The sequence below is a fragment of the Salvia hispanica genome, chromosome 1, assembly GCF_029641045.1.
Source record: "Salvia hispanica isolate PSC_SH4W2 chromosome 1, Shi_PSC_v1, whole genome shotgun sequence".
Taxonomy (NCBI): domain Eukaryota; kingdom Viridiplantae; phylum Streptophyta; class Magnoliopsida; order Lamiales; family Lamiaceae; genus Salvia; species Salvia hispanica.
Genome location: NC_142692.1, coordinates 37,751,335 through 37,771,196, shown reverse-complemented (window position 1 = coordinate 37,771,196; position 19,862 = coordinate 37,751,335). Strand labels below are relative to the sequence as shown.

General features: G+C 39.1%; 2 protein-coding genes and 1 pseudogene across 5 annotated transcripts; 1 reads left to right on the top strand and 2 right to left on the bottom strand.

The window, feature by feature from the left end:
- The first annotated feature begins 1,538 nt into the window (after positions 1–1,538).
- Positions 1,539–5,300, top strand: LOC125220769 (phytyl ester synthase 2, chloroplastic-like; annotated as a pseudogene). The gene is made up of 14 exons (XR_016137091.1): positions 1,539–1,906; positions 2,021–2,072; positions 2,158–2,213; positions 2,364–2,522; positions 2,605–2,715; positions 2,816–2,922; positions 3,214–3,323; positions 3,545–3,653; positions 3,791–3,930; positions 4,032–4,404; positions 4,491–4,602; positions 4,683–4,768; positions 4,860–4,969; positions 5,044–5,300. The product of XR_016137091.1 is annotated as a phytyl ester synthase 2, chloroplastic-like (transcript).
- A 1,685-nt stretch (positions 5,301–6,985) lies between these two features.
- KNU (C2H2 and C2HC zinc fingers superfamily protein) lies at positions 6,986–7,584 on the bottom strand. Its single transcript, XM_048120446.2, has one exon. The coding sequence runs from the start codon at positions 7,536–7,538 to the stop codon at positions 7,119–7,121; it is 420 nt and encodes a 139-aa protein (XP_047976403.1). The 5' UTR covers positions 7,539–7,584; the 3' UTR covers positions 6,986–7,118.
- Positions 7,585–13,376: 5,792 nt separating this feature from the next.
- Positions 13,377–17,639, bottom strand: LOC125217772 (uncharacterized protein At2g33490-like). Of its 3 annotated transcripts, XM_048119304.1 has the most exons (11): positions 17,543–17,639; positions 17,253–17,445; positions 16,779–16,851; positions 16,400–16,474; positions 16,142–16,203; positions 15,991–16,059; positions 15,807–15,835; positions 15,508–15,715; positions 15,188–15,415; positions 13,833–14,817; positions 13,377–13,702 (listed from the first exon to the last, which is right to left on the bottom strand). In XM_048119304.1, exons 2-11 carry the CDS (start codon positions 17,364–17,366, stop codon positions 13,683–13,685), a joined length of 1,863 nt encoding a protein of 620 aa, XP_047975261.1. In that variant the 5' UTR covers positions 17,367–17,445; positions 17,543–17,639; the 3' UTR covers positions 13,377–13,682. The 3 variants fall into 3 exon arrangements, with proteins under 3 accessions (XP_047975261.1, XP_047975260.1, XP_047975262.1); XM_048119303.1 differs by lacking the exon at positions 17,543–17,639 and having other exon boundaries at positions 17,253–17,536; XM_048119305.1 differs by lacking the exon at positions 17,543–17,639 and having other exon boundaries at positions 13,377–13,693; positions 17,253–17,536.
- Between the last annotated feature and the right edge of the window lie 2,223 nt (positions 17,640–19,862).

The window sequence follows — 19,862 nt, the reverse complement described above, 5'->3', positions numbered from 1 at the left end:
ATGTAGAGACGAGTGGAGTATATGTTTGGTTTTGGGATATTTTGTTCACTCCTAATGATATGCATGGATGGAAGTCATAATCTTGTCACAAAATCTCTAAACCCGATCACAAATATCACCCATCCCGTTTGAGTCTAACCGAACCGCTCCTAAACTTGATTTCCATCGTCGCGGCACTGAACATCCCAACTTAAAACACAACTACCTTCATTCCTTAAAATTATAAACTCTTTTCATTTTAGTCCATCCCTTGAATATGAACATTCTAAACTTTTTATTTTATGAAGTAGACCCCACAATCCACTAATATAAGTAGAATAAGTCCCAAACACAATGACTAATAAAGTAAACAGATAATTACTCATGCAACTCCAAGTAGATAAGCATTCTAATAAAAAAGTAAAAATACCAAAGAAAAATTAAGAAATACTCCTTCCGTCCTCAAAGAATATGCACTTTGGATTCGACACAAATTTTAATCAAAATCGTTAAAGTAGGAGAGAACAAGTGATTAAAGTATTGTTAGTGGGAAATGAGTTCTACCATATTAGAGCATCGTCAATGGCGGACGTCCCGGCGGGCGTCGGACCAGCGTGTCGGACGTCTGTCGGCAACGTCCGCCATTACGGGTGAGGGAGACGGACACGAATGTCTGATGCGGACAAGGGATATCCGCGGCGTTCGCGGGACGTCCGCCATTGTGACATACTGACGGACGTCCGCGGGGGACGCCCGATGCGATTTTTCATTGTTTTTTTTTTTTTTTCAAACTCTATATATACGGCTCATTGCAAACCCTATATATACGGCTCGTTGCAAACTCTATATATATGATTTTTGTAAAAACTCTAACGCGTGTATTATCATTGAAAATGAAGGACTAAAACAAAAAACATATCATACCGTCGGGCCTGGGGCACTCCGCGCCCCCGGACCCCCGGCAGCGAGACCTTCGTTCGGCTAGCGGCAAACTATATAGATTCAACGCATATGTATGTTTTTTTTAAATAAAATCGTTGCATTTTTCCCGTATTTGTGTCGAAATTTTAATTGTGTAAATTGTTTAATTCCATAAATTGTTTAATTTGATAAATTTGTGAATTTTTATTATTGTGGAAATCCGTCGGGATGTCCTTGGGGATGTCTGCCACTGTGCAAATGGATGTCCTTATGACGTGGCAGTGTTGTGGGAGGTCCTTATGACGTGGCAGGAGGTGTTTTTGGGATGTCCGTCGGGAAGGGCGGCGGGACATCCGTCCCATTGGAGATGCTCTTAGAGAGAAAAAAGTTTACAAAATTGGAAAGTGCATATCCTTGTGGGACGACTAAAAAGAAAAGAGTGGCAAGGCGTAGGTTACCTTGCGTATGATGTCAATCAATAAATTTTAGACTAAAAAAAAAAAGTGCATATTCTTATAAGATGGAGGCTCTTAATTTGAATTTCATTTAACTCGTTAAATGATTTTCATTTTCTATCAAAATAATCAAATCATATTCAAACAGTCGCACCCGCGCTTTCACAATGCGGAAAAATTTCGCACCACTTTGAAATACTTCATGGCCGTAACCGCAGCAATCGCCGCCGGTAAATGGCCGTCGATCCTCCGCCAAAGATACGAATCCACCGCCACCGCAAATATTAGGCTAATTTCAAAGTCTGAGCTCTCGCTTTATGCTTCAGCGGTTCGGAAGGAGAAACAGCCGCGAGAGCTAGCCGTTAACAACGCTGTGGGGAGGAATCCGGCGACGGATACGGACACGGAAGAAGGATCGTCTAGTTTGAGAAATTATTTTGATCAGTGTCGAGAGTTGATTAGTAGATCGGACGACGGTCCTCCAAGGTGGTTTTCACCTCTAGAGTGCCGATCGAGGCTGAAGGATTCTCCTCATTTGCTCTATTTACCTGGTTAGCTTATTTTATTGCGAATTGTGACTGCTTTTTATCTGAGGTTGGAATTTTCAGTTAAGGAAATTACTGAAAAATCGAATTAGTTGTGATTAAATTTGTTCCAGTTTGCAGGAGTAGATGGAGTGGGATTAGGGCTTATGATGGAGCATGAAAGGCTTGGAAAGTGAGTTCTCTTCTACATTATATGGAGTACTAGTATCATAAATGAATTCCATATATGTAATTTGATTGTTTTTGTGTCACTAAAGGATTTTTGATATATGGTGTATGCACATCCCCCTCGCAGACAGAACACCATTGACAGGTTGTTTGTTTTCTCATGACTGATGACAACAAACTTCTGATTACATATTTAATTTACTTTTTAGGGCTATGAAATTCATTATAAATAATTAGCAATGTACAAAATGAAATGCCCCCTTATGGTAACTAAAAGACGGTGTATATCTTTCAGACCTGGTGAGGTTTGTTGCAAGTACTGTTAAGACGGAGCATTTGCGTGCTCCAAATAGACCTATATATCTTGTTGGAGAATCTTTGGGGGCATGTATCGCGCTTGCTGTTGCTGCTTGTAATCCTGAGATTGATCTTGCCTTGATCTTGGCTAATCCAGGTAGTACTGATACTGGTACAGATCATTGTGAGAGGAGAACCAAGCAACTGGATCTTTTGTCTGCTCAATCTGTTATGTGCAGCCACTTCTTTTGGAAAATCTCTGTTGGAACCACTAAGTCTGTTGCCATTGTCCACGATGATGCCCGAGCAGCTCGGTTTCAGCATGCCTTATTTCGTAGCTTTACTGTTAGGTCGACATTCTTTTAGATGATAAGAACTTTGAAGTAAAGAAAATGACTATGTTTTGTGAGCTATAAGTATTTGTATTCACATGAGTTTTTTCTTGATTAGGAAGCCCTTTAAAGATGGTGACAACAGCAGTGAGTAAATGTCTTCCCTTGGATCAAATGATTGAGGTGTTATCTCAGGAAAGTATAGCAATCTCCTCATATCTTTCTGTAAGATCCCTATTTGTAGCATAAACATATAAAAGCAGTGATGAACATGCCTCGGTTTTATTCTACAAATTCAGTGTTATCTGTAGCCGGGTGGGTCATTTGCCTAGAGTAGTTGTTCACTCATACAGAATAGTGTTTTGCTGATATAACTATTACTTTGCTTTTTCAAATTTGTCATTTTCCTTTCTGAAACAACTGGCGATTTGGAGAAAGTTTCTGTAGAATTATATCTGGTCAACTTAGTTCTCACCGACTAAGCTGTGTATTTTCTCATGTACTATTATTTCATAGCTATTCACTGTGGAAATACTTCGCTGGAAGCTTAATTTGCTCAAATCAGCTGCTGCATTTTCCAATTCACGACTTCATGCAGTGAAAGCTAAAACGTTGATACTTGCAAGGTTTGTCAACCTATTCCCATCTCTCTGGATTTGATAGTATCAACTATCAATAGAGTTATAGAGAATTCTAGAATATTAATTTTAATACAGATCCATTATATTGATATATTCTACTTCCCACTCATTAGTTCATCTTGTCGTCAGTATTCAGTTTCTTGTTTTTATTCTTCCTCATCAAGGAAACCCATGTTATATTCAGAGGTTCACTGTTCATCACGCAGCGGACTAGATAAGTTGTTTCCAAGTAGAGAAGAGGCTGATAGACTTCGTCAGGTGTTGCAAAAGTGTCAAGTTCGTGTATTCGCAGGCAGTGGCCACACCCTCTTCTTGGTACATAAATGCCCCGCTTTATTGTATGAGACAGTTCTGTTACCTGTGAATCATTAGACTATTTAGTGGTTATTTGAACATAGATCTATTACATTATGCTCTCACTTCATGGTACATTTTGCACATGCTGATCTCAGGAGATGCAGGAGCATGGCTTCAGTTTGGTCTCGATTTTAACTGGTGCCAGTTTCTACAGACGTGGAGAACACCACAATTATGTCTCAGATTACTTGCCACCAACCCGTTCTGAATTTCAAAGAATCTACGATTTACATAGGTGAAATTGCATTCACAATATGCACCATCTCAGCTCTCTTATCTATCTCCAGCACATAATTGTATTTGCGTCATCACTGACTGTATCTATTTTTCAATCAGATGGACTGAAACTGCCCTCAATCCTGTGGTCTTGTCGACAATGGAAAATGGAGACATCGTTAGAAGTCTGGATGGAATTCCTTCTGAAGGACCAGTACTTTATGTCGGTAATCATATGATGTTTGGCCTTGAAGTCGTGCCACTTTTGGCCCATTTTTGGATTGAAAGAGACGTTGCCTTACGAGGAATGACACATCCGACTGTGTTCACCAAGTTAAGAGAAGGAAGAATACCACCACCTTTTTCGGCCTTCGATAATATGAGGATCATGGGAGCAGTTCCGGTCTCAGCAACTAATTTCTACAGGCTCCTCTCTTCAAATTCTCATGTTCTACTCTATCCTGGAGGAATGCGCGAGTCCCTTCATCGCAAGGTGATATTAAGTGGCCTGACATATCCTACGATGCATACCAGTACTATTTTATTATGAAATCTGTCTCAGCTATCATTCAATGTCAGGGTGAGGAATTCAAACTATTCTGGCCAGAACAACCTGAGTTTTAGGGTGGCAGCTAAGTTTGGGGCCAAAATCGTGCCATTTGGTGTTGTCGGAGAAGATGATATAGGCCATGTAAGCCTGTTTCACTGATTTCTCATTCTTCAACCCGAAAACACGAACACTCTTTAACTTTCTGTGAATCTTTCTATCAGTTACTCTTGGATTACAACGATCTGACGCACATCCCATACATAAAAAATGCTATAGAAGGGCTAACACAGGAGGTGGTGAAGTTGAGGTATGTATCATTGTATCTCTACATCATGCACTAGTCACTACTTACCTTAAACGAAACACTTATTTATGCACATGGACGTGTCTGATCACAGGAGGGACGCTGCAGGAGAGGTCTCGAACGAAGATGTTCACCTTCCAGTCATTGCACCCAAAATCCCAGGCCGCTTCTACTTCTTGTTGGGGAAGCCTATAGAAACCGAAGGTCTGTTTCCTGCGCGATAAAACGTGTTTCGATATGATCGTTGAATGGTCGTGTGTGTGAGTGTGTTTGTGTAGGAAGGAAGCAGGAAGTGAAAGGCAGAGAAAAAGCTCAAGAATTGTATTTGGAAGTGAAGAGAGAAGTGGAGGAATGTCTTGCTTATTTGAAGAAGAAGAGAGAGAGTGATCCTTATAGGCACATTGTTGCTCGTCTATCTTACCAAGCAATCCATGGATTTTATTCCGAGGTACCCACATTCGATTTTACCAATATTGACTCCTAATTATTACTATATGGTGCGTGACACTTTGTTTTCAATAAACTTTTTAGACTTTAACGCTTGATACAAATATTCGAGAGATTAAAATAATTAGATCTATATTGGAGAAAAATCATTTTTAAGAGAATAACAAAAACAATATTTTATACCCAATTCATTATAAGATTAATAAATATGACTTTTTATACACAATTCATCATAATCAGCCACGAATTTCAATCAAACATTACATTTTTTTTATATATAGATGACATCATTTGATTCATTTCTAGTGGCATTAACATACTTTTTTTAGGCTATTGGATGTATCTGTATACCAAAATAATACCATGGTTTTAGTTATTTAGTGGCTTTTGCCATTTGTGCTATCTTAAGAAAGAAATACTCCTACTACATTATATTGTACTACTACATGATAAGTAGTAGTAATATTTAATCTGCATAGTATCACATTTCTTATTCTCTTACTTTGAAGGAGTACATTATAATTTGCTCGCTCTCTTTTTTTCTAGAAAGGAGACTGTTCCGTGGACCTATAAGTTAACACTAGTGCGCAGCTTTCCAATCATAGCATGTTGTTTTGCCTTTTCAAAACTATAAAAGCCAAAGTATTATATAAATGTATCTTGAGTGATCTAATTTACCATACCAAAATAAATAGTACAACTATTTCATCAATCCATAATTGATGATTTTACCTTTCATTTTACCACAAAAGACATTATTAGTGTGACAGTTTAAATCATAAAACTATGACTTTATTAGTAGGCTGGTGGCAGTCTCAATATGAACAAAAATAAATTAAATAATACTCCACTTACTACTACTATGAACATAGGATCTGGTCCAATTAATTTTAGTGTGGCAAAAGTTAATTAATAAAAACTAAAATAATGATTCTTACATATCATCTTCCTACAAAATTTTGAACACGGCCGTTCTACACTTTCTTAAAACTGGATTTCGAATAACAAAATTTGCAATTTTACAATTATCTCATTTATGTGATAGCAACTGATTTTTTAAGTATGTGAAAATGCTATGACAATGTTAGAAATCTTAACTTTCTTTCTTAGAGATAGGAGTACATGTTTATGTGGTGGATGATATATTTAAAATCGGCTGCCATATTATCGTGTATTTTGACGGAAATGATACAGATATGGTAATTACGAAAATTGCAAAATTTGTGGTAGTAATATATAATTCTATTTTTAAAATGTGGAGAAAAGACGAAAATTTGATTACATTACACTGTTTACTTCACTATTTGTCCAACAATAAAATACTAATAGTAGATTGAATAGTATTGTATGAGATAGAATGTAGTAGTATGTATGTAAATCAACATAAGAAAAGGAGCAGATTTGACTGTAACAAGTGACTCGCCTCTACACTTTGTCTCCACTTATAAACTATACTCCTACCTCAAATTTCATTTAGTACTACTGTTAGTTTAAACACAAATGTATCCAACTAAAAAGCGTGTTATGACTTATGAGTAGTAATTTTAATATACTATAATGAATGGACATTAAACGTCTAAAATTTGTAAACGAAAGCTAACAGTAAAAGTGTGCATGCAAATGCGATGAGCTCATCACCGTACGTCACGATTCTGTTAAAACCGCCGGCTGCCGCCATCTAAACGGCGGCTCCACCCCTACCACCACGCCCTCCTTATCTCAGATCAACGATTCAAATATAATGTGAAATCAAATATTTTAACACCATGCACATAAATCTCATTAATATTTCCATTAATCACCCCTAAAAATCAGTTCATCTCCAGTTTCTCCCTCACATAACCTTTTGCTCAAACCCTAATTAACCGATCCACTTAAAAAAAATTGAACAACAACAGAATCATCATCACAAGCGAAGCGTGAGATCGAGGTTTACGTTTTCGCCGGAATCACCTACCGAGAGCCGATCGGAAACCGATCTACCGCCGCCGAACATCTCCAGAGGCGCGACGGTGCTCGATCCGTCGTGCTGCAACCAGTGACTGTACAACGCCGCGGCCGGAGGCGAGCTGAGCTCGACGCCGCCGGGCTGATGGCTGTGGAGGCGGGAGATCGCATCTCCGGTGGCGAGATTTCGCCTAGTGGCGGCTCTCTCGCGCTTGTGCGCATTCTGATGGCCGCCTAGGGCCTGAGAAGTGCAGAATTTGCGGTTGCAGTAGAGGCAGGAGAACAATCGCGAACTGGAGCACGAATTTGACGGAGAATTAAGCTTGTTTGAGGAATGAGCGCTGAGCTTGAAGAAATCGTAGGTACTAGGATCCGCCATTGTTGAGAGAGAGAGAGAGTTAGTTATTTTGAGCGTTTCTGCGAAGAAGAGAGTGCAGAAGCAGAAGTAGTGGGAATGAACCTAAAGCTGCTGTAGGCTTTTTATATATGCGATTGAGTTAAAGTTTGTTACTCCTTGTTTTTGTCTCTTTCTCCCCATCATATTGTTTTTACCTTCGTTTCTCAAATTACTTATTCTATTCATTTGATAAATACAGTAAGCATGCCTCCATCCCGCTTTAGCAGTCCCATTGACTTTTGTGCCATCTTTTTATAAAAATAATAAAAAATAGTTAAAGTGGAGAAATAGTAAAGTAAAAGAGACAATAATGTAGATAAGACTATTCTCTATATTATATTCTCTCTTAATTTAACATTTCTCCTCTTTAACTATTTTTTATCATTTATACAAAAAAAAAGGCAAAAAAACCAATGGGACTGCTAAAGCGGGACGGAGGGAGTATTTAATAACCTAAAATTGTACTCCCTCCGTCCCATAAAAGTTGAGACAAAACTTTTGGGCATGGAGATTAAGAATTTATATTAAATAAATAGGAGAGATGAAAAAAAGTAGGAAAGATAAGAGAGAGTAAAGTAAATGATGGAATAAAATAAGAGTGATTAGATGTTTTGTCTTTAGTTAAAAAAGGAAATGACTCAACTTTGTTGGGACGGACTAAAAAGGAATACGACTCAACTTTTATGGGACGGAGGGAGTATTGAGGTAATTATTTTAGGCGAAGAAGGTAAAAAATTTTTGGCAAGATGCCACGAGTTGGACATGTCAGAGTATGGAGTTTCAAAGAAAGTAAATTAGTTCACGATCATGATATCTCATTCGATTGTGTTGGAGTATGAAGCCTAGGAGCATGGACTTCGTATATAGTAAATTAGTCTACGATTTACTGCTTTTGCCTACGTATATATGTCCTCTTACTGTAATTATATTCAAAAATTATACAGTGAAATCTTTGGTTTGGACATGTCAGAGTATGGAGTTTCAAAGAAAGTAAATTAGTTCACGATCATGATATCTCATTCGATTGTGTTGGAGTATGAAGCCTAGGAGCATGGACTTCGTATATAGTAAATTAGTCTACGATTTACTGCTTTTGCCTACGTATATATGTCCTCTTACTGTAATTATATTCAACAATTATACAGTGAAATCTTTGGTTTGATGTTGTTTAGGCATAAATATACATCTTATCGAACAAGATAAATAATTCTTGTATTTTTCTTTTAAATTATGACAAGCTTTTGTTATCATTTCCTCACAGCCCAGTCCATGCATTGATGTATATATTTTTGAAATTGATCAAGTCATAACATAATCTTATTTTTCCATTTTGATTTTGCCATCAATAAGAATCTAGTTTCATTTTTTACAATTAATGAAATTTCTAATGATAGACTGAGGGAGTATTTAAGAGTAAAAATATGTGAATCAATAAAATATTTTCCATTGTAGGGTGCAATTAGAAAAGAATCAGGTGAGTAAGTTTTTGCTTGCATTAGAAAAAGGAGACATAAAAACAAGAATTGTACCCAAAATCTCTCATTATCCTCAACTGACAACCAATTCTTTTATCCATCTCGAAATGAGTAAGTCTCTATACAACAAGTAGCATAAGAATTGTCTTACTTTTAATAAGAATAATTCCACTATCCCCATTGCATATTTTTGTTTCTCCAAACATAGAAATGAGACCTTGTACTTTATGTGATTGCTTCACTTTGAACTCACTTGTCACATATTAACACTTCAACATGAATTTACACAAATATTGCATCAAGATTGATAATTGATTTTAGAATGGCCTAGCTAATGGAATCCTCCAATTTTGAATAATATTCAATCTTTATTTCAGCCATATGTTGGGACTTGGTTATTTTTAGTTGATAAAATTATCGTTTAAAACACAACTTTTAATTGAAATTTTTATCAATTCCATAACTTTTCAATATTTCACAATCGTCCTATAAATTGATGTTATCTTCAAAACAAAATGACATCATATTTTCTAAAATAACATTATTTTGTTGTCCAATCATGATTGATTTTGTCATATTTTTTCGATTGTCAATGAGAATCATCCTTTCATTTTCTTGCAAATTAAGGCCATCCACATCCATGTCTCTTATCCGTCTCTTAACCATCTTATCTCTTCATTATTCATGGACCCCATTGTACTTTTCAGCTCATCTCTTAACTAAGAGACAGCATCCGCATCCCTCCATCTCTTAACTATCTCTTAACCATCTCATCCCTTAACTATTCATTCAATTTCATTTTTTATTTTTAATTCCAACAAATTCAATTAATAAAAACAAACTTCATTAAATAAAATACAAATTACAATTTAAAAGCCTAAAAAATAAAAAAAATACATAATTTAAAATCCTAAAAAATAAAAAAAATACATAATTAAAATACTCTAAATTAAACTATAAAAACTACTCCGCCGGCGAATCATCCCCCGAAGTCGGCGGTGCACCCAAGTTAGATCGATCCTGAATACCAAGTTGAGCTTTCAGATGCTCAATTCCGTCCATATGGGCTTCAAATTAGCGAGGATTCATTTTTGAAGTGTCAGCCATTGTGGCGACCAGGTACATGGACATTAGAGTGTTCGAACCCGTGCCGGAGCCCGAGCCCAAGCCCGCCTGGCTTGATTCGCCACGGCCCCTCCCCTTCCCTTTCCCCCTCGCTCTAGCCGCCTTCGCCGCCTTGGTCCCTTGGGGCCGACGTCGTGAACCGGAAGACCTCCCTGCATCATCTGTTGGTGTGCCCTCTCGTGAGGTGTTGTCTTCACCGCCATCACTAGACGAGTAGTGGCCACGCGCCGTGTGCTTCGTGCGTTTTGAGCCCAACTCGACACCGCCAGCTCACCTTTCAAGGTGGTGGACTTGCGACCAAACATCGACATGCTTGAAATCTTTACCGACGTCGTCTTTGAAGACCCGCAACGCCGCTCTCAGAATGTCGGCTCCACTGGCTCCGCTTTGATAATTCGCCTCTTCTACCCTGTATATCGCGCAAAAAATTTTGACATCTTTGTCGCATCGGTCCCAATGACTGCGGAGCATCTTCACGTTGCGGGCAAAGGTGTTCTTCGGCCTTCGTGCGTTGTAAACTTCGGTGACTTTTTTCCAAAAACACTTGTGGGTTTGTTGATTCCCAACGACAGAATCGTACAAGACGCTGATCCAAGCGTCGTACAGAGCCAACGTCTCCTTTTGGCTGTATGGATGACGGCTGCCGTCCCCCACAACCCCGTGGTCGCCCTCTTCCTCCTCTTCCTCCTCGGCATTGACACCGATCCTGCCGGAGCCTCCACCTATTGCTATTGGCCAGTCGGGCAAAGTGCGTTCAGGCGGCAAAAAATTCTCCGGAATTTGGGATAATCCCGGCGATTGCCCGTACCTCTGGGGGGGAGGACGATAGTATGCATCCACATCAAAATGTGGTGTTTGGTACGCCGGCGGAGTCGTCGAGGCTTGGGTGTCCGGTGACCAACCGGGAGTACCCAAAAAGTTGTACATGCTCGCCCAATCATCGAACGAGTTCAAGTCGAGCCCGTCGGAGCGCCGCCTGCCGGAGCCGCCGCTGGAGTTTCCATCGACGGACATTTTTTCAACAATTGGAGAGAAAATAATAGATGAATGTAGTGTGTGTGTGTGAAATGGAGAATGGAAGAGGAAGAGAATGGAAGAGGAATAGAGTATTTATAGAATAATAAAATAAGAAAAAAATTTGAAAAATCGACCGTTTGGCAACGGTCATTTGACCGTTTGAATTTTTATTTTTATTTTTATTTTTATTTTTATTTTTTTCGAATTTAAAAAAAAATTATTACGTCATAATTCCGACGCCCACTCGCGGGCCGGCGAGTGGGTGTCACGCCATCCGCCAGCGCGCACCACGTGGCCCGCGCGCGCGTCTAGCCATCTCGAGGCCAGCCTCGCCGGCACGCGTCGCGCGACGAGACGAGCATCGCAACGCTGTCTCGTCTCGTCGAGACGAGACCGAGACAACATTGCGCAGCGATGCGGATGCCCTAATACTGTCTCTCCACGAAAAAAAAGTTATACTACTATATTTCTTTTTTTTTTTTTTGGTTGTCTAAAATTAGTGGCTAAGTATCTAATTATCTATAACAAATTTTTCTCTCTAATGCCGCGAGATTGTTCAATGATAATATTTTAATTTTTTTTCCATCTCTATCTACATTAAATCTCATGACAAGTATTATCAAGACTATTTTTTTTGACAGGTAACAAAAATAATATCTCAATTTGAATCATAGGTGCATGGGTGGTACAATATAGCAAAGCTTTCATGAAAATAAAAGGGGCCTATATACAAACACAAGCATACTGAAATTGACAAGACATTGTCAGTATGGGCTTCACATCCAAAGTATACATTTGTACAAAAATATGAATGAATATATATTGTTTGTGATGTGAGGAGACGTGTACGATGAGAATTTTGATACACAAAGGAAAGAGGTGATTGTCCAATCCGATGGAAATTAAATTTGTCATCATTTTTTTGCATTTCAACCAAAACTAACCCTATAAATGACTCAGCCTTTATAGCCGAGGTAAGGTCACCTAGTGTGCTAACAATTCACAGACCCAATATGGTAATTTAATAAATAGAGCACTTATACTTTTGGGAGAAGTATTATTGACCAACCATGAAGGGTGGCTCAAAAATGATCTAGGCAAAGTGATTTGTGTTTGGAATATCATTTTGGTCGTTGTAAATTCTTGAACGGATTATTGAACTATTCATTTATTCTGATTTTATAATTAAATTCAACCAAAATTTCAACACCAACATACATAGATTGCTGACTTATTTACTTGACACTTTCAAACATCAGTAAAATGGCATTGTATAACATTAAATCAGATAATATAATTTGTTGAACTAAAGATTACAAAAAAGAGAGAACGAAATGGAGGAAAGAAAACGAGACACAGAAATGAGAAACGAGATGGAAGATAATACAACAAATGAAATTAGTTACTTACTTTTTTGGTATAAAAAGAAGTCATTTCGTTGCCTATAATGTGACGTCTGATCGTACCGCATAAATAAATCACCAAACCATGTTACGGTGGAAACCAGATTGGTTGCAATATAAGAACAAATCAATGATTTAATAATTTATTTATGAAACTTACATGCAAAATCAGAATTGACAATGCAAAACCAAAATTAAAAAAAAAGTTTTAGGAATTTTTGAAAGCCAATACCTCTTTCTTTTTGTTGAAAAAAGTATTTCTACGAGGGGCAAAATGGTCAAAATTGTGAAGAGGTGTGTGTGTGTGTGTGTGTGTGTATATGTCTGTGACAGCAAATGGTAATGTTGCCATGTCGGCTCCTCTTTTGCCGCAGTGGTTGTTATGTCAGACTACTACGCCAGACCCATCTCTCTCTCTCTCTCTCACACAGCACTACAGTCTATAGCAGAGTGAGGAAGCTGCAGCTCTGCAAGCATAAGCCAGACTTACTTAAAATGATATATGTTCCAACTGAGGTGTCAATGAATGAAGCTCCAATTATTTAGGCACAAACAAGGAAATTTTATGATAAAACCACACGATGACAAATAAATGTGCTTATATGTCACACCAAAATTTCTACCGAGGGGAGTATATTATTTTCTTGAATTATCTTTGTTCCAATGAATCTAGTTCATGGCTGTTGATACTTTTATATTGGATTCCTCTATTTATTCAAAAAATAAAGTTTCATGTCGTCCAAAAAACGGGTAATCTTTGTTGGAACGGAGAGAGCAACACGTAACTCGATAAAGAGAAATATAACAAAGTACTATGTATTATTGAACCCTAAATAATACATACTCCTATACAAATGATACAATCCACCATACAAAAAATCATTGTAAAGAAGTATACTAACCAAACTCAAACAGAAGGGCAAAATTGTGATGCATCTCCCAAAATATAGTAAGAAGAATTGACTGAGCTTAACTAAGTAAATACAAATAAATGCAAATAAACAGACATATTTACAAAGATTTACCCAGCAAGACACTGGCAGAATGATATTAGATGCAGGTTTCCACAGCTGAAGAATGCAGACTTTACATCAAGGCGAAAGCAGTCAGTTTCCACCTGCATTCACTGAAGATGTGATATATATAATCAGAACTTGTGTATCTTTACAAGAAAGTGAGTTCATTGTTTGATACCATCATTATCTCATCAAATTTTACTTGTAAATGGAAAATAGCTGCCAATAGTTTTGACTTACCTCTTATCTGTCCAGAGTTTGGTGACTTCAAATGTAATAGGGAGATCGGTGTGAGCGGAGGAGAAGCAACTCTCTGACCACTAGAAGGTATGGAGAAACTTCGAGACACTGTCAACTGTGGGAGAGGAAGTGGAGATCCTTCCCTCGGTCGTCTAAAGGGATTCCTATTCGTTGGGGATACTTCTTGTTTTCTATTGACTAGGGGAGCGGAGTGTCCAAGAGCCCCTATTGATTGAATTGGTTTGGAACCGAACGTATCAGGAGGCCTAGGGAGTTCGTGTAGCTCAGTAATTTTAGGTGAAGTTTCTAGGGCGGGTGAGGCATTGTGAGTCACATTTACGAGTAAGGGAGATTGAGAACCAGATGGACGGGACAGCAATCCAGAAAATGATTGAGGCATGTCATTGGAGCTAATGGGCATGTTGAAAGAAGGTTTGCTTGTGATTGGACCAGAGAAAGCTTGTCTTGTATGTTTTTTAGCATCTAATCCTGTCTGTGAATCAACCTGTGGGATAGCAGATCCCTCAGCCAGAGGCGGCAGCGGAAGAGAGTGCTTATAGATGCTGCTTTCTTCACCAACTGTTTGAGGCTTGCGTGCAGAAAACTGGTCATCGGTGATTTTTTTTGGCCTCCCCATATCCAATGGCGATGAGTGCCACAAGTTTTTGGAACTCCCAGCAGGTAGTTTGGGGCTAGATAGCGGTATGGAAGTACTTGTCGTTGGAACTTTTGCATCAGCTGGAGTGGGCAGCGCATAGGTAGTAGTAGTAGTAGTAGTAGTAAGCTCTGGGAGAGTATGCCTGATCTCTCTAAGTCTCTCAGCAGCATCAAACTTCTCTGGATAGAGTGGAGCAGAATGGCTGCCTGCTCGAGGCCGTTGGCTTAGGCTTGGTAATTGATCCCATTGGTTTCTACTGCTGCCTCTCTGCAACTCAACATCTTTTACCTGAGATGTTTGTGCACTCGGAGCATCCAACTTATTTAACTGCATAGTCCATGAGATAGAACAAGTTAACTTCTGTGGAACTGAGAAAGAGCCTGATGCATTGCCTAATCGAATAAACGATAGTATAATGTGGAAAATTGTGCGCGCAAGTTCATAGTTATAGGACATGTAAGGCTGAAACATTTGTCTAGATGATGGTCCAACTGCAGAGAAAAGAAGAAGAAAAAAAAACGGACACTTCAAGCAGAATCTGAATGGGAGGTCTCAGATGCAAGTGTGGAGAAAGTAAGATACTAGACGAAGATAAAGCTATGATCTTTAAAATCCCTATTTCAACTACAGACGTGCTGTGAAGATACAATATAAAATTCGTAGTTTGAGTAGAAAAAACAAGCAAAACAGAACTCACCTCCATTGAGTTCCTCAATGTGTAGGCACTACCTAGTTCCTGTTCATTTGGTCTGTAGTCAAAACTTAACTCTCCATAGTCATTACTCTCAGAACCGTTGTCTCCATCGTCTTTTTCCCCATCATTTAATTCAGATAGCTCATAGTCAATATGTTGCTTTTCTGCAACATTTTTAATATATGGTTCAACCGCTTCGAGAGACTGAAGTCCTTTCCGAAAAAAGTTCAACTGCTTCGAGAAAATAAGTGCAAAATCATGAAAACTTGAATGATATATAGTAGTATAATTTATTAATTTGAATAATAGAGTCGAAAAGAAACCTGTGCAGCATGGTGACGAGCTGCTTGGGTAAACAAGCTCCTGCTCTGCCCTTGCTTCAATGATTCCACACGGAAAGCGCAGAGCTTTGCAGCATCATCATATTCGTCACGAACAACTTTCAATTGTTGCAAGCTAAATGTCTCCCCTTTTCCATGTCTTGACTTACCCTTTTCCTTAATTTGTTCTACCATGTATTCAAAGATCTCCCTAAAAATTAGAATGCAAATTATTCAATCAATAAAAAGGGTAACAACAATAAAAGAATACTCCAGTTCAAAAAAAAGAAAAAAAGGCACACCTTTTCTCATCACATTGCAACTTCATCTCCTGCACCAGTGAAAAAAATAGTATCATAACAGTGCACCTTATATAATTCACAAAGTAATCCACCCCAGCAATTCATTAAAATAGACTATACAATTTGAGGTTGAGATACAGATTTCACTCAAAATAACCAATAGGCAATTACTTAGTAGTCGAACCTCCACTTTCCGTAGCTCGCTAAGGAGACACTCCGATGGGTTTGTAATTGTCATGATAATTTGGGACCGCTGGAAAGTAAAAGGAAGTTAGTATAAATTTTGTAATAGAGTATATGTTAAAACTAATATTAGCCCGATTATAATTACTCACGTAGCTATCAACCAGTTTCTGAAGTTCAAGCTGTACTTTTCCAAGCATAGATAATGCTCCTCCTAAACAGCCATATAAAAATATTTAGCATTAAAAACAAACCATTCCAATTACAAGCAGACCAACAGGAGATACATGTTAAATTTGGCAAAAATGATCTTAAAAAATGAAAGTAAAAAAATAATAAGAAGAAGAAGTACTGCAACAATGCTGCCACTAACCAACAAGTACATATAGCAAGAGAGCTGACTGACTTACTACTTTCTCCACCATCATGCATGGTAGTTTTTTCTAGTAGAGAATTTGCCATCTCCAGCAACGACTCTGAAAACTCTGAAAGAATAACAAGAAGTTGTAAATATTAAATTGTATGTATAGCAATCAGACCAATCAAGTTAAAATCATTGAGAGTTATCTCAAACTGCTTCTCTAAACTGATATTGCTAGCATTAGAATTTAGAAACCCATAGATCAAAGCAACATGGTATGTTTCCACCAAAATCAAATCGATAAAGAGAACACTTTCTAGCAAAGAAGACTGGTATTAGCTTGGCAAAACAGAATCAAATCTTATCCTCTGTAACCATGTCACTTCTAGAAATGTAACATCAACCGTTTTAACAAACTCAACGAGTACCATAAGCACTATTTGATGTAGCTGCAGCGGCCAAAAGTAGACTATCGTAGCATGATCTCATGTCTTTCATATCCTGCAAACAAATGCATCCGATGACACGTGTCAAAAACCAAGTAACTAATGAAATCAGGGAATATACAAACAAGTTACTGAAAATTATACAAAAACAACCAAAATTAGAAGCAGAGATAACTATAGCAATAACAATATAAAAAGGCAAAAAAAATCAACAAGAAATCAATTGTTGTTGACAATCCGTAATCCAACCAGACATAAACTAGGCCTAAAGATCTCCACAAATATATATCTAAACTGTGTGCCAAAATTAGAACTGTGGAACACAAATAGAAGTCAGAATTCACCTCTAACAAGTCACACAAAACTGCTGAGCTTTCAGCATTGGCATATTCAATTGCGATGAAAACGAGAAACCACAACAATAGATTAAATTAAAAAACTAAAAAAAAGATCCACCTCTGCTGCTTGCGTTAATCCATTGATAGGCAGCGAAAAATTGTGATCCCATTTTCCGTTGGGGTCGGTCTTCTTCTGGCCGATAATCCGCATCCTTAGCAACGACGATTTCATCTCAAAATTAGCTCTGCCCTCCCAGAAATTGGGGAAATACAATTGACTCGGAAAATCAACACGCACAAGTCTATTTATTCTGAGAATTGAAGCAAAGATGAGAAAGCAGTTGGAAAAAAGTGTGGGAAAGAAGAAGAATTGAGAGAGAAAGAAACAGTAGAACAGAAAATTCTAACGTTGTGAGCCGAAATTGGAAAGCAACTCTACTGTTGTGGCCATCAATTCTTACTGCCAGGTAATTTCGTCAAATTTCCTCTGCTTATTCTGTTTCCTCCGGTTTCGTGCATTTCAACAACAAAGCGCGCTTATAAAGTAATGAAAGGTAAATTGCCCAAAAATCATAAAGTTTGATCCTTTTTTTTAAGTCAATTCTACCGTTTTAAAAAATGACCGATTATATTCTTAATTGTCGCATAATTTGATATTTGGATGAAATTATGTATGATGTGGCATGCGAAAAATGTTCGATTATTGTTGTTTATTCCTTAGTCAATCACGTTTTTTATTTTCACCCATGTACACGTCACGTCAATAAATTCAGACATGTAGCATGCTAGAATTTTCACAATAGGACAATTGAGAAATTCTTATAATTATATGGCGTATATAATTAGTCATTTTATAAGGGCATCCGCAATGGAGCAGACGATGCGACGGACGATGCATCGTCCGCCACTACAGCATCGCGGACGATGGATTACCCATCGTCTGTACGATGCATCCTCCGCGCCCGATACATCGTCCGTCGCATCGTCCGCCACTGTGGACGACGCGGACGATGGGTAACGGACGATGCGACGTGTTTCCATTTTTTCTTAATTTTATTAAATTTTCAAAACCAATATATTCCTTTTCACTTCATTGTTCACTCACTTCACTCTCAAATTTACACTTCACACTACATTTTCTACATTTCAAGCAAAATGGATTCCGGAGATTATCCGAATAGTCCGATGTTCGGTGGTGCACGATGGTCGGGTACAAAACCCGACGAATACCGGCCATTCGACACCAACGCCGGGTACGATCCCGACTTCAGCACCGACTCGTACGGGCTGTCTGACATGGTGTCTTCTCCCCACCGCCCCTCCGCCGCCGCCGCTCCCTCCGCAGCCGCCGCGTCTGGGCCCGGCACCAAGAAGAAGCGGACCAAGGCACGAGCCCAGAAGTTACCTACAACGGAGGTGTGTGAAGAGTTCGTCCCGGGAAGGACGAACTACTCCGACCCCGAATCCATCGTCTTGACGAGATGTTGGATTGATGTTTCGGAGGATCCGGTGTACGCCAACAACCAGAAGGTGACTGCGTATTGGGAGCGCACCGCCGAGAAATACAACGCGACCAAGCCGGCGTACGCATACAAGCGCCACAGGGAGCAGCTCCGCAAGCACTGAGATCAAATAAAGAAGCAGGTAAATTTTTTCGCGGGGGATTACGAGAAGTGCGAGAGGGAGCAGGGCAGTGGCGAGAGTCTCGCGGATGTGCGGCACAAAGCGATGCAGTCGTACATTTCATTGTACGGCGATTTCAAGCACTACCAGTCCTGGGTGCTCTTGAGGGACAAGCAGAAGTTCGTTGGTGGTGTGATTCCCCAATCGACGGCGGCGAGGAGGAGGGCGTCGAAGCGCACCTTCGCTGATTATACAAGTAGCGATAGCAGCGCGTCTCCAATGGACCTCAACAGTCCGGTGTTCGAGGATGAGAGTTCCGGCACACCGATGTCATCCCAGCGTCCCCCTGGCGTCAAGGCTGCCAAGGGCAAGGGCAAGGCCACATCCGCCGCGCCGCCTGACCAGGCCCCGTCGCCGACCCCGAGTTCGACGCCGCCCGCGACTTCGACTGCGGCCCATGCCTACGCGGATTTGGCGGCCTCCTCCGACTACAGGACGTTGTTGGACGCGCACACCGCCCTCATGCAGGCGACCAACCCGGCTCAAATCGAAGGCATCCAGCGGATGATCGATGGACTCAGCCGCAAGTTGGGACTACTCTAGACTAGCCTCCTTTTATTGTATTTAGTGCTTTTTTTTTATTTCTAATTTTGTAATTTTTTTTTAATTAAGTAAATTTAGAATTTCCCTTTAATTGTGTTGTTTTTATTTGTTTATTTTTATTTACATTTGCAAACATAAAAATATAAATACAAAATAGAAGTAAAATGCTTAGGGCGGGGTATAGTCCGCCCCACTGCAGGTGGAAGGGGCGGAGGATAAAATGCTAATGTGGCGGTGCATAAGACGGGGCTTAGGGCGTCGCGTAGGGTGTCCCATCGTGGATGCCCTAAGTAGCTACGAACTGATTGAATTTTGGTGATTTTTTTGTCAATTTACACTATTATGTTTAACGTTGGTTGTGATTTATGTAGTACTACTTATTAATAAATCTACTTAAAAAATGTTGAACCTTAATAAAAAAATTTTATAAATTTCAGTTAACATTTAATCAAGATTTGCGGGTATTGTATGATCTTAATTTATTATTTAGACTTTTAAGTCG

What these genes read in the sequence shown, in the direction of transcription:
- KNU (XM_048120446.2), bottom strand. Translation starts at nt 7,538, where the DNA reads ATGGCGGATCCTAGTACCTACGATTTCTTCAAGCTCAGCGCTCATTCC.
- LOC125217772 (XM_048119304.1), bottom strand. Translation starts at nt 17,366, where the DNA reads ATGAAATCGTCGTTGCTAAGGATGCGGATTATCGGCCAGAAGAAGACC. An exon ending in GCATGATGGTGGAGAAAGTA is followed by an intron (nt 16,204 to 16,399) that starts GTAAGTCAGTCA and finishes ATGGCTGTTTAG; the next exon opens with GAGGAGCATTATCTATGCTT. An exon ending in TTGCAATGTGATGAGAAAAG is followed by an intron (nt 15,716 to 15,806) that starts GTGTGCCTTTTT and finishes TCTAATTTTTAG; the next exon opens with GGAGATCTTTGAATACATGG.